This window comes from Sarcophilus harrisii, chromosome 3, assembly GCF_902635505.1.
Source record: "Sarcophilus harrisii chromosome 3, mSarHar1.11, whole genome shotgun sequence".
NCBI lineage: Eukaryota > Metazoa > Chordata > Mammalia > Dasyuromorphia > Dasyuridae > Sarcophilus > Sarcophilus harrisii.
This window is the reverse complement of record NC_045428.1, coordinates 220,472,307-220,486,203: the sequence shown is the minus strand read 5'-3', so window position 1 is coordinate 220,486,203 and position 13,897 is coordinate 220,472,307. Positions and strand designations below refer to the sequence as shown.

The window sequence follows — 13,897 nt, the reverse complement described above, 5'->3', positions numbered from 1 at the left end:
TGCCACCAAAAAGAATCAAGGCAGAAACAGCCACAGATCAATTTGTCTATGGGAATATAAAATGAAAACTCACCTCTGTTCATACACAAAAAAGTGGGGTTTTAAAATATTGCTGAGAAAAAAAATCCATTTATAATATAATATATAATATAGAGAGTGCTACTAGGACTTCCATACTTCCATACATACTTCAATACAATGAGGAAGATAATTTTTTTTAAAGAATGAAATACATATGAAGTTAAAAAAAATTTTATTATTCTATAATAATTCTATATTCTATAATTATTCTATAAGAAATGATGAGCAGGCTGATTTCAGAAAAGCCTGGGAAGACTTATATGAACTGAGGCTAAGTGAAGTGAGCAGTACATAGTAATAACTGTGATGGACTTGGCTCTTTTCAACAATGAAGTGATGTAGGGCAATTCCAATAGATTTGAGATGGAAAATGCCAATCACATTCAGAGAGAGAACTATGAAGCCTAAATATGGATCGAAACATAGTATTTTCACCTTTTTGTTTGTTTTTCTTATTTTTTTTCCTTTTGGTCTGATTTTTCTTGCATAGTATGACAAATATGGAAATATGTTTAAAAGAATGGCACATATTTAATATTAATATTCATTTTGATATTTTGATATTTCTATATTTATGTTTTATGTGTTTATATTTTATATTACATTAAATTTAAAATAATATTTAATATTAATAAATATATTAGATTGCTTGCTGTCTTGGGGAGGGGAGAGGTGAGGAAGAAAGAGAAAAAATGGAACACAAAGTTTTACAAAAATGAACGTTGAAAACTATCTTTACATATATTTGGAAAAATAAAATACTATTGAGGAAAAAAACAAAAATAAAAAGAATGAAATATCATAACATTAAAATGCTAGAGTGGAATTATGGAATTACTTGAAATTATGAATCTGGGTTCAATTCCTGGCTCTAATACTTGTTAGTCATATGATTTTGTGCAAGGCCTCCAAGCCACATAAGGCCATTATAGGAGAGGAATAATTGGAGCTGCCCCAAAGTAAAATGAGATGAATTATTTTGATAGACAGTGAATTCCACCTCATTGGAGGTCTTCTTCAAGCATAGGTTGGATGACCTTATCGTGTATGCTCTAGTAAACAGTTCTTTAGACTATGATTCAGAATTCTGTAATTATGTGAATTACATGTAAATGATAGCAGCACCCCTGGCATTAAGGACAGAACCTCCCAACATTAATTTTGAAAGAATGAAACCCTTTCAAAGGACAGACAACATCAGAAATTCTTAAGTTAACTTTGAGGATTTTTCCATGTGAAGAATTCTCCTTTTTTAGAATTCTCTTTATTCTTGTAAGTGAGAAAATCTCCTATAAATTTCAACCTGAGAGACAGCTCTGGGGCACTGAATGGTTTAAGTGATATGCCCAAGATTACACAATTTGTATGTATGTATGTATGTCTCTATCTATCTATCTGTCTGTCTATCTATCTATGGCAGGACTTAAAACTGGCTTTTTCTGACTCGATTAGTCTTCTCTTCAATACTCTACACTGTCTTTTTAGTGCATTTATTGAAAAAGAAAAATAAACCCAAAAAGACCCACTTACAACCTATATGACAATATAATTATAGAAATTGGGGAGAGGGACAAGAAGGTAAATTAAACCAATATTAACCTCTGAATGACATTCTTCTTCTTTTTGATGGCCTGTCTCAAAGGCTCCCTGAGTGTAACCTGGGAGAAATCCTGAAGAGCTGCATAAATGGTATGACGAATAGCGTGATTGAACACACTTTCCATCCTCCCCATCAGTACCTGTAAGCCTTTGATCATTGCAATCACCTGCAAAGAAAAACATTATTTTAAACTTGTGCCTGGATCAAGTCCAAAGGGTAAAGAAAATAAACACACATCTATAAGAACACACAGCCCTTGGTATGCCACAAAACAAGAGAAAAAAGGTTTTGGAAGCAAATGTGAGATGGGTAAAGGGTTTTCATAAACAGAAAACATTTTTCCAATCTATTTTATTACATGTAAATACCTGTATGCTCTATTATGATTCTTCCAGGGAAGAGACACGAAAACAAAATAGGAATGCCTGAATGTTTCACATCTAACTTGAAATGTAGAAATAACAGAAGGGCAGAATCTTAGAATAAAGCTCTTTTGAAAATAGCAAACAATAAATAAATATTACTATGCTAAGCATTGGAAATACAAAGAGGCAGAACATAGCTCCTTCCTTTGAGCAGCTTCCTATATAATAAGGGAGACAACATGCTAACAAATATCAACAAAGTAAGCTACAATTAGGATAAACAGGAAATCATTAAAAGAGGGAAGGCACTGGAATTAAGAGGAATAAAAAGTAGAATTTTAGTTGGGTCTTAAAGGAAGCCACAAAGGAAGCTTGTGGAAGGAGAGCCCATTCCAGGTACAAAAGTGAATGTCCAGAGATGATGTCTGTTGTTCATGGATTATCCAGGAGGTCAGTGTCAAAGGATCAGAGTGTATGTGATGGAGATTAAGGTGTGCAAAAACTGGAAAAGTAGGAAGGGGGTTTGGAATGCCAAATGAAACACTTTGTATTTGATCCTGGAAGCAATAGGAAGCTGCTAGAATTTATTGAGTACCTGGGCAACATGATTGGATCTGTATTTTAGGAGTTTAAAATACTCATTCCAAAATATCCTTTTCACTCCAAGATTTCAAATAAAAGAAAAACAGCAAGTAGATGTTAGCTTAGAATAAAGCTAACATTTTTTTTTTAAAGACTTACATGAACGGATGTTAAATAAAGTAAGCAGAACCAAGAGTACATTGTATCCAGTAAAAAGAAGATTATGTGATGATCAACTGTGATGGACTTGGCTCTTTTCCACAACATGATCATTCAAGGCAATTCCCACAGATTTGGGATGGAAAATCCCAGTAAAATCCAGAGAAAGAACTATGGAGACTGAATGTAGATCAAAGCATTGTATTTTCACCTTTTTGTTTCTGTTTTTTTTCCTCTTTCACAATTTTTTTTTCCCCTTTTGATCTGATTTTTCTTGCATAACATGACAATATGGAAATATGTTTAAAAGAATGGCACACATTTAACCTATATCAGATAGCTTGTTACCTGGGGAAAGGGAGAGGTGGAGGGAGAAAAATTTGGAGCACAAAGTCTTGCAAAAATGAATGTGGAAAACTATCTTTACATGTGTTTGGAAAAATAAAATAATATTAAAAATAATACCCAATTTTTTAAAAAATTAAAAAAAGACTGAGGAAAGAAAGCAAAACCCAAACCAGAAGGAGAGATAACCCTCTCACCTCCACCAAAGCAAACTTCTCCTCACTGGTATAATTATATCGTGTCGCTCGCTCATACTCTTCTGCATTGTCAGGGCAGTCCTTGTTGGAGTATTTGTCAGTGGGGTGAACAAGTTTCCATGAATACTGGTATTGAAAAGAAAACCAGAAAAGAGAAAGAAAGAACAATGCATAAGAGACAAGTCCCTATTGTATGAAATGCTTTTTATCGACTGCCAAATGCATATTTGTAGTTATTAAGTCATTTCCAAAGGTTTTTAAGGTTATTCACATCATGCGATTTTCAATTGCTATGACTCAATAACTGTACTATAAACTATTTCCACATCTAGTTCCTATTCTGTTTTAGTTCAATTGTTTGAGTTGGTCTGATTCTTCAATAATTCCACTTGGGATTTTTTTGGCAAACAAATTGAGTGGTTTCTCATTTTCTTCTCCAGTTCATTTTACAGATAAGGAAATTGAGGAAAACAGAGTTAAGTGAGAAGGAATGATAAACCACGTCAGTATTTTGCCAAGAAAATCAGGGTCACACAGCTACTAAATGTCTGAGATTGAATTTGAACTTGGGTCTTACTGACTCTAGGTCTAGAGTTCTGAACCTACTGTGCCATCTAGCCACGCTGAGATAAAGGCAAAATATATTCTTTATGTTCTAAAAGGCACACATACACATACACACATGTCTAATACAAAAAATCCACTATTATGAAAATGCCAGAGATTTGCTTAATGCATACTACATCTATATGTAAATGTATATAAGCTTAAAAAAGAATGAATAAAAAAATTTTTATTATATGTTTACTTAAATGTTCCAAGGTACCACGCACTATAAGTTTTAAGGATACAAATATCAACAAGTAAGACATTCATTCCTTTCCCTCAAAAAACTTATATTCCAAAGAAGAAAGATAATACACATAGGGGTTTAGTGAAGCTTCTTCATAATTTCCAAATAAGCACATATTTTAAAGAGCTAATGGAACAAAGTGATCTATAGATGTATAACTCCCTTAAAAGCTCTAAAAAGGTGATACTTAGGGGACTTACAAATCTTTAGATCTTTGTTGTACAAAAAATTAGAAATTTCATTAGTGAAGTTAAACTTCAATCCATTTGAATAGGTATTATCCAACATGGAATCGAACATGTAATTAAAAGTATGTCAATAAATTCACAATAGAAAAATAACTGAAAAAAAGTTTCCATGAAATGTTCATATGTCAGTAGTGGACCACATTAAGGGCATTTACAGAGATATTTCACATATTTTATATAATTTTAGAGAACTGTATTAAAATTACTCTTGACTTTAAAAAAAGTCTTATCTGTTTTCTGCTTTACAGATACTACCTGTTGCTACCTTATTTTTCTTTTCCATAAAATGGTTTTGAAAAAAACACTACAGTGTCTTTGATCTTATTCTGTTTAATCACATTGGTGACTTGGATAAAGACAAAGATGGTATGATATGATTTTCAAATTTTAGAATTTCAAAAAGCTGGATGAAAAAGGATCTGGACAAATTAGAAAAAATAGGAAGTGAATGTAGAACAATCATATTTATTTCTATTAAATTTAAAATCCTGCACTTGATTTCAAAGAATCAACTAACTAAATACCAGAATGAGATGGGAGACATTATCTAGACAACAGTTTATGTGAAACAGATCAGAAAGTGCAAATTCAACACATTTAACAAAGCAGTCAAAACCTAATACATTTTTATGCCACAATAATAAAAATATAATATCAACATTTCCACTTCTCAATAAAGGTGAAAATAACTATACAGGTATCACCAATTCTATCTTCTTAAGCATCTATTACAAAGAAGGCAACGGCATGTTGGGAAATGATCAATTAAACTGCTTTACAAAGAAAAAAAAATACTGTATCCAGGTAATAATGCTGTTATGCCCCTACCCAAAGTATTTTGAAATTCTGGGCAATGAATTTTAGGAAGAATAATATCAAGGAACTTAAAACCACATTATAAAAAGGATGGGAGAGAGAAACATATTTCAAAATGAAGATTAGAAACAAAAGCTATAAATTTAAAGAGACGGATACAAAGAAAAATCTAGTGTCCATCTCTGTCATTTGCTCAATGGCCCCCCTTTAAAAAAAAATCACCCATGTCCTCCTAATCACCAACAGTTCTTTCCAGTACTCATTTCCTTAGCCTCTGCAGCATTTAATACTCCTGACTTCCTTCTCCTTCTTTAGCTTGGAGTCACTTGTGGTTATTCTCCTTTGTCTACAAACATTTCTCTTTTACTAGCAGGTTCCTTATCTTCTTAACTCCTCATGGTGAGAAAAAAGGAGGTCTCTACATTGACTTTTTTTTTTTCCCTTTTCTATACATGCTTTGACAATCTCATTCAATCTCGAGCATTCATGTTTTCTCTGTCTATAGATGATGCCCAAATCTCTTTTTCCTAATTTCACCTATATCCACAAATTCTCATAGGACACTTTGACCCAAGTGTACAATTAGTATCTTAAACTCCACATGTCCAAAACCTTTGCTTATGTCATATCAGAAAGAATTTCTAAATTTGTCTGTTCTCCTCCAACCTGGTTATATTTTTCATGTCTTGCTTAACACGAGATTCATATATCTCTTTTATACTTAGAGATCATCTTGCACTATAGTTATTTAGGTATATGTCATATTCTTCTACTTGGAAACAGTGGGGATTTCCCTAAATTTTTTATCTCTTCTAGCAATCATACAGTACTCTGCACATGGTTAAAGTTTAAGGAGAGTTTATGCATGGTGCTTAAGGAGAATTTGCCACACTGAATGAGATAACATGACCTCTGAGGTCCCTTCAACCCAAACATTCTATGATGCTATATGAGAAATTAGGGCAAAAATTTCCATCTAGCTAATGAAAATATATTACAAATATCTTTTAATGAATTCAGATAAAAAGATCATGAAGAGAAAAAAGTTCTAACTTCTAAAATAGTTTAGTTTATACCATTTATAAATAACATGCCATATTCTCCCACAAAAAAGGAACAAAATTGTTGTTGACAGACTTTTAGTCCAACTGCTTAATTCACTGAATAGATGTTTTGCCACTGAAAATTTTGTTATATTTCATTTGTAAGAGACAAATAAAGGACATTAAAGAGATCATTTTTAAAAAAATTGAAATTAGTTCTAATATGGCCAAATTTTAAAAATTATGAAAACAAAAGGTTTTCTGATTTTTTTTTTCCTCTCTCTTCTTCCCTATCTTGGTTATCATGTGTTTATTTTATCCAAAGATCAGAAATTGAGCATTTATTCCCCAATTCAACAGAATTCATTACAGATGACTGGATTCTTCTGCTCTTTTCCAAGTTCAAAAAAACCCTTTTTTGGAGTAGAAAGGACATACCACTTCCATGACATGCGCACTCCACTGAGACAGCAGCTGTAATCCTTGGAGAGAGAGATCAAAGAGTTTACGATACTCTCCATCTGTTTTCTGAGCTTCCTGTCGTCCAGAACCAGTCACTACCTAAAATACAGCAAATAAAAATCCAAGTGTGAAGAAGAAGAATGTGTACAGTGTGTAATGCTAATCAATTTCTAAAAATAAAAGATTTTTAGAGACACCTCTGTTTAAGAAATTAACACTCTTCTGAAGGCCTCAGATGTATATTATCAAAGTTCTGTGAATTAAATGCTATACCCCACACTGTTAGCCACAAAGATAGATTCAAGGGAAATCAGAGTATAATGAGTGCAAGGTAATAACCTTCCATTTAGGTAACATAGAAGATTCCCACTAAGTGATGGCCATCTCATGTCAAGCCATTCCCTGACCTTCCCTTTCCCAAATGAGCCTAAATCATCCTCCCCGCCTCCTTTGCCCAGTTACTGAAATCATTAGCTAAGTCTCTGTGTAAAATATCTGCTTTCTCAATCAAACATTTAAAAAAATCACATGCACAGAAGAGAAGAACATTAGATAGTTCAGAAGAAGAAAGAGGCCAAAAGGGTAGTTTTGATAAATTATCAGATTAAATTTAATCAATCCTTTAAAAACTGTACATAACAAAAGTTTCATATATAATTTTCTGTTATGAATTACTTTATTAGAATGTTTACATTTGTAGATTTTTGTCAATTTCATAATAAAAAGAGAAAAACTTAAATAAAAGATGCAAGTATGTTATGGTAAGTTAGAAAATGTAGCATAGACAGAGATGGGGGATTTTAGTACAGAAGACTGCAAATACCAGACAAGATCACTTGTTGATAGATTTTTATGTGACTATTTTTTCTTTGTTTCAAAAAAGAATAAACTATAGTATTTTTTTTTAAAAGAAGCTATACATTTTACAAATGAATTAACATACCACAAATTCATAAAGAATCTATTCCAATAATATAAAATCAACCAACTAAACATCTGGGGGGAACTGAAACTGGACCAGGACCAAGACTATAGATGGTCACATTGCTCAGTATGAACAATGAATCGTGTAATGAATGAAAACACATTTATTAAGTGCATAGTATGTGCAAAACACAAAGGATGCAAATAAGATAATATTTGTTTGAAGACCTTACCTATAAGAATGTAATGAAATGAAAGGACAGATATGTCCTTTTTGTGGAGATTTTTTATGGAGATATGGAGATTTTTCTTCTGAGTCAGAGTGATACCAACTTTCTTTAAAATTATGTGTCTTAAATTATTTTCTCCTTTTCCCAATTACCTCCTCTTAAGAAGTGCTATTTCTGTACATGTTATTTTCACCTAACTTAGCAACACACTATAAATTACCACTTTGAAGTTCCTAAAACTTTTGTCTTAAATGTGAGATTAAAAACAGTATTCCAGACTCTAATTTGTGCTTTCAGACTTTCATGTTGTTTTTCCTGCAGATCAATCCATCAGTTATGCAGCTGGTGTGAGTAAAGTCAATAGTACATTTTTTATGTCACTAACCTCATTATTGCTGTAGCGAGCCAGCTCTGAGATGAAGCGCATGTGGTCTTCTCTTATCTGGATCATTTGTTCACAGATGTTATATTGGGGACTACTGCTAGAAGACGTACATGTCCATCTATTTGAAGAGGGAGCAGAAATTTAGTTCAGAAAGTTTAGTTTAGTAAGCAAAAACAGTACTACCAAACTGTCATGTCTGGTACCATATCTTCTCACAGGAAACTTCCTGACATGGCAATTAAAATATCACTTTCTAAAGAAAGCCTTTCTCAACTCCTCTTAATTATAACATCTTCCTTCTATTAATTATTTCCTATTTATTCTGTGTATAACTTTGTGTATGTTTGTTTGCATGTTGTTTCTCCTTTCAACTGTAAGCTCCTTGAGGTCAGTCTTAAATTTTTTTTAGAGGATACATTCCAAGATAGCTTGGAATTTAAAGGCTAATATCTTTCTTAAGGATCTTCCTTAAACCCAAATCACTCTGTGTCTCAAAGATCCCACACCCCAAGCCCCACCTGGTTTGGGCCCAGATTGCTTTAGAATGAATGTAAATAACAACTGTTTCTGTAAAATGGGGATAGTAATAGCACCTAACTTGTAGGACTGTTGGGAGGATTAAACAAGATAGTTATCAAGTGTTTATTTAGCACTGTGCCAGGCACTTTTTATAAATGCTTATTCCTTTCCCTTTTCTTAAAGAATTTACTTTTAAAAAAGAGATTTGTTTGGGTGCTATTTGGTTAGCATCTGTTGTGTGAAAAACAAGAAGTAAAAATCAGCTTTTGTCAAAGAAAGAAAACAGCCTCAGGGTGGCGGGTTTATTTTATTTTGTATTTGAAAGACCAGAGATCAGGAAAATGCTCTAACCAATAACAACAAAATATACAGAGAATCTAGCTGATTACCTAAAGATCTCATTCATCTAATATTATCATATGGTAACAAGTAGTACTTACACAGAAGGATGTTGTAAGACTGTCTGGGTCTCGAGTCTAAGTATTAACAATTTTTTTCCCCTCTTTCTCTCTCTCTCTCCCTTTCTTTCATACTGGGTCCCCTTATGTTGCCTGAGCTAGAAATGCAATAGTTAGTTACTTCAGAGCCTGATCCCGTATACTGATCAGGATGGGAGTTCTAATCTCTATTTCCAACCTGGTTTTATTTGTCCCTCCCTAAAGCAACTGATGGCACCGCATCTAGAGTGGGGATCACCTTCCTGCTACCAGGTTTAGCAATTTTGGCTTTGTTCATAGTCACTCAAGACTCCAGAGCTCAAGCAATGGACCAACTTTAGCCACCTAGGCAACAGTCAATACCTGGCTGGGAAATTTTAAAAAATATCCTCTGATAAAAATCTTTCTCAATTCATTACCAAGAAAATATTAAATTTATTACATACTTTCCTAACATTTTAAGGAAAAAATATTTTTTGAAAAGAGTATGGGGGAAAATAGACAATAATCTCATGGGTATAAAGAATTCTTAGTAAAAAAAAAACATCTCTTTGATATGCAATGCAGATATACACCTTTTCAGCAACCTAGATTATTGCCTGGGGGGGTTAATAAGAGTTTAAGTGATTTGCCCAAGGTCTCACCGGTAGTAAGTGCAGGAAAGGAGTTTGAAAGAAATGGAGTGGGTGGGATGGTAGAAAAAAAGCACTCAATGATTTGAATGCAAAAGACTTGAATCCAAATTCTGCCCCTCCCTATCTCTTTGAGAACTTAAATAAGGCACTTATTCTTTCTGTGTCTCAAAGTACTTATCTGTAAAATGAGGGTACTGGAATTGATAGTCTCTAAGGTCCCTGCATTTAACCTAATAGCCTAAGAACCCATCCATTTATTCAATAAATAGTTATTAAGTGCCTATTGTGTGCACAGTGCTAGGGCTGGGGATACAAAAAAAATGCAAAAGTCAGTGACTGCTCAAGGAATTTAGAGGTCAGCTCTCTATTCACTAAGCCTCAGATAGCTTAGGCAAGTACACCAATTTAATACTACTTTTTCTTGATGATTAAAGGTTATTAAAAATAACAATTATTGCACTAAGTTACCACAGAGCACAGTACTGCTCTCATTAGCTATTGAGCATTATAAGCCAATGGCTCTGAATTATTGCATTTTTAAGACCTAAAAGGTGTATTATCTTGATGTTAGGCTACCAGTTCTTACCACTATCAGTATACCTCTCTCTACCTCCCTCTATTTCTAAGTTATTGCTTTTAAAATCTTAGTATCTAATAAATAAGGCAATCAAATACACCAAACTGAGTTAAAGAACTTTTACCACAAAATAAAGTAGACTTTGAGACCAACTTCTCAGACCTCTGGTTTTGCTTACTTCCATGTTCTTAGCTGGTTTTTGAAGGGGAAGCTAGGAATAAGTAGGGCAACACAAATATGGCAATGTACTCCTACCTAGACTTGTTTTCCTCATAGTGGGCACTGGTCTTGATGTATCGCGCCAATTCAATCTGCATGTCACCAAACAGTGGAACCACCTGAAGCTGCTGCACTCAAAAAGGGGGGAAAATTAAGGAGGAATATTACTATAGTCATTTCTCACACACACACACACACACACACCCCACATTCTCTGCGGAGACAACTAGTTCTTTATGGCCAGATGTTACCTTTTACCTGGCTGACCACATAATGCTAAAGTGAAGCAAGGTAATAACTGGAGAATAAAATGTTCACATTTACTGTCAACAAATCAATCAGCAAGCATTTATTAAATGTATACTCTGTGCTAGGTATGGTGCTAAGGGATACAAAAAGAGTCAAAATAACATTTTTCAATGGCACTTATTTACACCATATAGTTTTTTGCCAGGCAATTAAGGTTAAGTGACTTGTTCAGGATCACACAGCTAGTTAAGGGTCAACAGTATCTAAAGTTACATTTGAAGTGAGGTCTTCCTGATTCCAGAATGGGTTCTCTGTTTACTACACCACCTAATTGCCCCCACATCATATAGTTTAAATGGCACTGAAATTAACTCACCTTAAAGAACTTGTCTATTTTAGTTAAATTTATTCTTTTCTTGGCATCTAACTTGTAGATATTACTGACACTTCCATCCATCAGGTAGAGTCCAAATCCCATCACCTATAACAAAATATTTCCATAAGACTCTGATCTCCAAGTTTATTCACTCCAAACACTGTGTCGTGTACCCTATATTTTTTTAGTTTTAAATCAAAATTTATTCTTCATACATGAAACACTTTAATCAAGAATTTTCATTCTTCTATGCCTGGCAATTTTCTTATGTGTGCTACTGTGTTTAACTGTTCTATTTTTATCTCCTAAGTCTCATCAAACACAATTGCTAAATGTTTTAGGCTTTGCTGGAACAATACAAAGCCTCTCAAAGCCGTTACAAAGATGTAGGTTCTGAATTATCAAGCTAAGATTTTTCAATTGTTCTGTGTCAATGTAGGAATTTCAGAATTAGTATTCACAGCATAACTGAAATCTAATGCTTTAGATTAGAGTTTATCTCAAGAATACAAGTAGGAGGAACCATTCCCAGAGGTATGTGTTTCTTCAAAGATGCTTTGCAAGCAGCTTGACATACCAAGTATACAATTCAAGTCAAAATTATGGAGAAAATTATATAAAGTATGTTCTTGCTTTTGCTTCAGAATACTGCAAAGCACAGGCAATCCCCAATTTATGAATGGATTGTGTTCCAAAAGTTCATTTGCATGTCAATTGTTAGAAATCTGGAATTCAATTTCAAATAGAAACAACTGTAGTTAGGGGTCCAGGTTAATCTAAAAAATTCTATGCCATCCAAAATGTGGCCAAAATATAGCTGGATTATAAAACCTCATCAACCTTTACAACACTGTTTCTATGGGAGGAATGCAATTCAAGGTCCAAAAGATGATTACAGGAACACATCCCTACTCTATGGAGAATACTTTCTCCAACTGGTCCAGTTCCTAATGGATGGAAATGAAAGGAGGATGATCTGTAACAGGACATGGCTTCAGTAAAATAATTATGGCCATGTAAGCAGTAGCTGGGAATAAATAACTTTCATCTTAATAAGGGGACAGAAAAAGGAGTTATGGAATATTAGTAGAAAGAAGGCAAGATGGAAGCTATATACATTTTTCTGGCAAGGGTGGCAGCTGTATGCATCTTTTAAAAATTAAGTCTTCTCAAATCAAGTAAGTGCCTGTCCTGCTACTCTATTAAATAGAAACTAAAAAAACTTTAAAATAGCAATCAAATAAGTGTTAATTAAATACCTACTATGTGTCAGGAATTGTACTAAGCACTGGAGATACAAAGACAATCATGAAACACCCCCTGTCCTCAAGGAGCTGATATTCTAATGGGGAAGATCCTAGAGGTACATGCAGAATATACATAAAATGTAATATAGTACAAAACAGTTTAGTTCACCCAGAACAAAATATGTGCAATTACATTTCTTTACCAACAGTTCAATTTAAGCATAATGTATTTCTTTTTTATTTTATTTGAAACAAATGCAAAATAGAAAAAAGAAAAAAAAAACTTCCATGTACACAGAAGAATAAGAGAGGATTTGAAGTATAAAGCAATAAATTTCCATTTTATGAAAGCCTATATAAACAAATATCACATATTGTGTTCATACCTATCTACTTTTCTTTGCTTCCCTGTAGGTTAGCCTAATGATATTTAGGATTCTACCTAAGTGATGTACTATGAAAATACTGGATTTGGAGTTAGTAATAACCTGTGCCTGACAATTACTGATTGTGTGACTTCGTTAGATTTATCCTTGATGGGCTGTCACCTGAAGCATTCATTACTCCTGAGAATGACCCTACAGGATTATTAGTAAATGGAGTCTTATTACAAAAAAACCTATTTTATAGAAATAAGCCACACTTTATCCTGCATGGCATTTGATCCATTCATTTCATCACTCAAAAGCACATTTTCTTCTAAAACAAAGCTATAATTATACCCCACTGCTTCCAATTTGCGCAATACACAAATCAAAAATTTGTCACGAACCTGTACTGTGCCTGCTAGGTAGAGGGAGTAAAATGCCTTTATAAGCTCATAAATGAGCACAAGAAGAAAGAAGGGCATTTGTCAAAATGACTCCTGCTCTGTGATTTGATGAGAACACACACTGTTCCCTCACTACTGTCTAAGGCTGGCAACAATCGCTCCCACGCAACTTACTTTGAGAAGCATGTGTTTCTCACTGGGTGTCAAGTACATTTTATTCTCATAGTAGTCCATGCACAAATTTACAATGTCTGCTAGGAGCTCTTCATAACCAGCAATCACCTCGAGCTGTTGCTGTAGAGACTGGAATACAAAAAAATGAGAACGTTTTCGCCTACTGATTCCACCCGCCAGGCAACCCTCGACCAGAGATTGCCATGGCATCTGTGCACACAGATGTAATTGTGCTTGACTCAACAGCGGTGGTAGAAGCTTACTTGAGTAATCTTGTTGTGGTTTGCCAAAAACATGGAGAGGTTCTGGGACTCTTGGATGGACTGTGGGTCAGCCATTTTACGTAAAAACTGAGCAGCTCTTTGAAAGAAAAAAAGGAGGATAGAATTAATTCCAAGAAAA

The 13,897-nt window shown here is 33.9% G+C and overlaps 1 protein-coding gene across 2 annotated transcripts in view; it reads right to left on the bottom strand.

Moving 5' to 3' along the window:
- CYFIP1 (cytoplasmic FMR1 interacting protein 1) overlaps positions 1 to 13,897 on the bottom strand; it is a 159,885-nt gene that overhangs the window by 74,559 nt on the left and 71,429 nt on the right. For both annotated transcript variants that reach the window (XM_031959085.1, XM_003765622.3), the window contains 8 exons: positions 13,759 to 13,855; positions 13,496 to 13,624; positions 11,303 to 11,407; positions 10,714 to 10,805; positions 8,291 to 8,408; positions 6,728 to 6,850; positions 3,330 to 3,455; positions 1,681 to 1,847 (listed from right to left, as the gene is read on the bottom strand). In XM_031959085.1, coding sequence (XP_031814945.1) covers positions 1,681 to 1,847; positions 3,330 to 3,455; positions 6,728 to 6,850; positions 8,291 to 8,408; positions 10,714 to 10,805; positions 11,303 to 11,407; positions 13,496 to 13,624; positions 13,759 to 13,855 — 957 coding nt within the window. The remainder of the gene's footprint in view (positions 1 to 1,680; positions 1,848 to 3,329; positions 3,456 to 6,727; positions 6,851 to 8,290; positions 8,409 to 10,713; positions 10,806 to 11,302; positions 11,408 to 13,495; positions 13,625 to 13,758; positions 13,856 to 13,897) is intronic.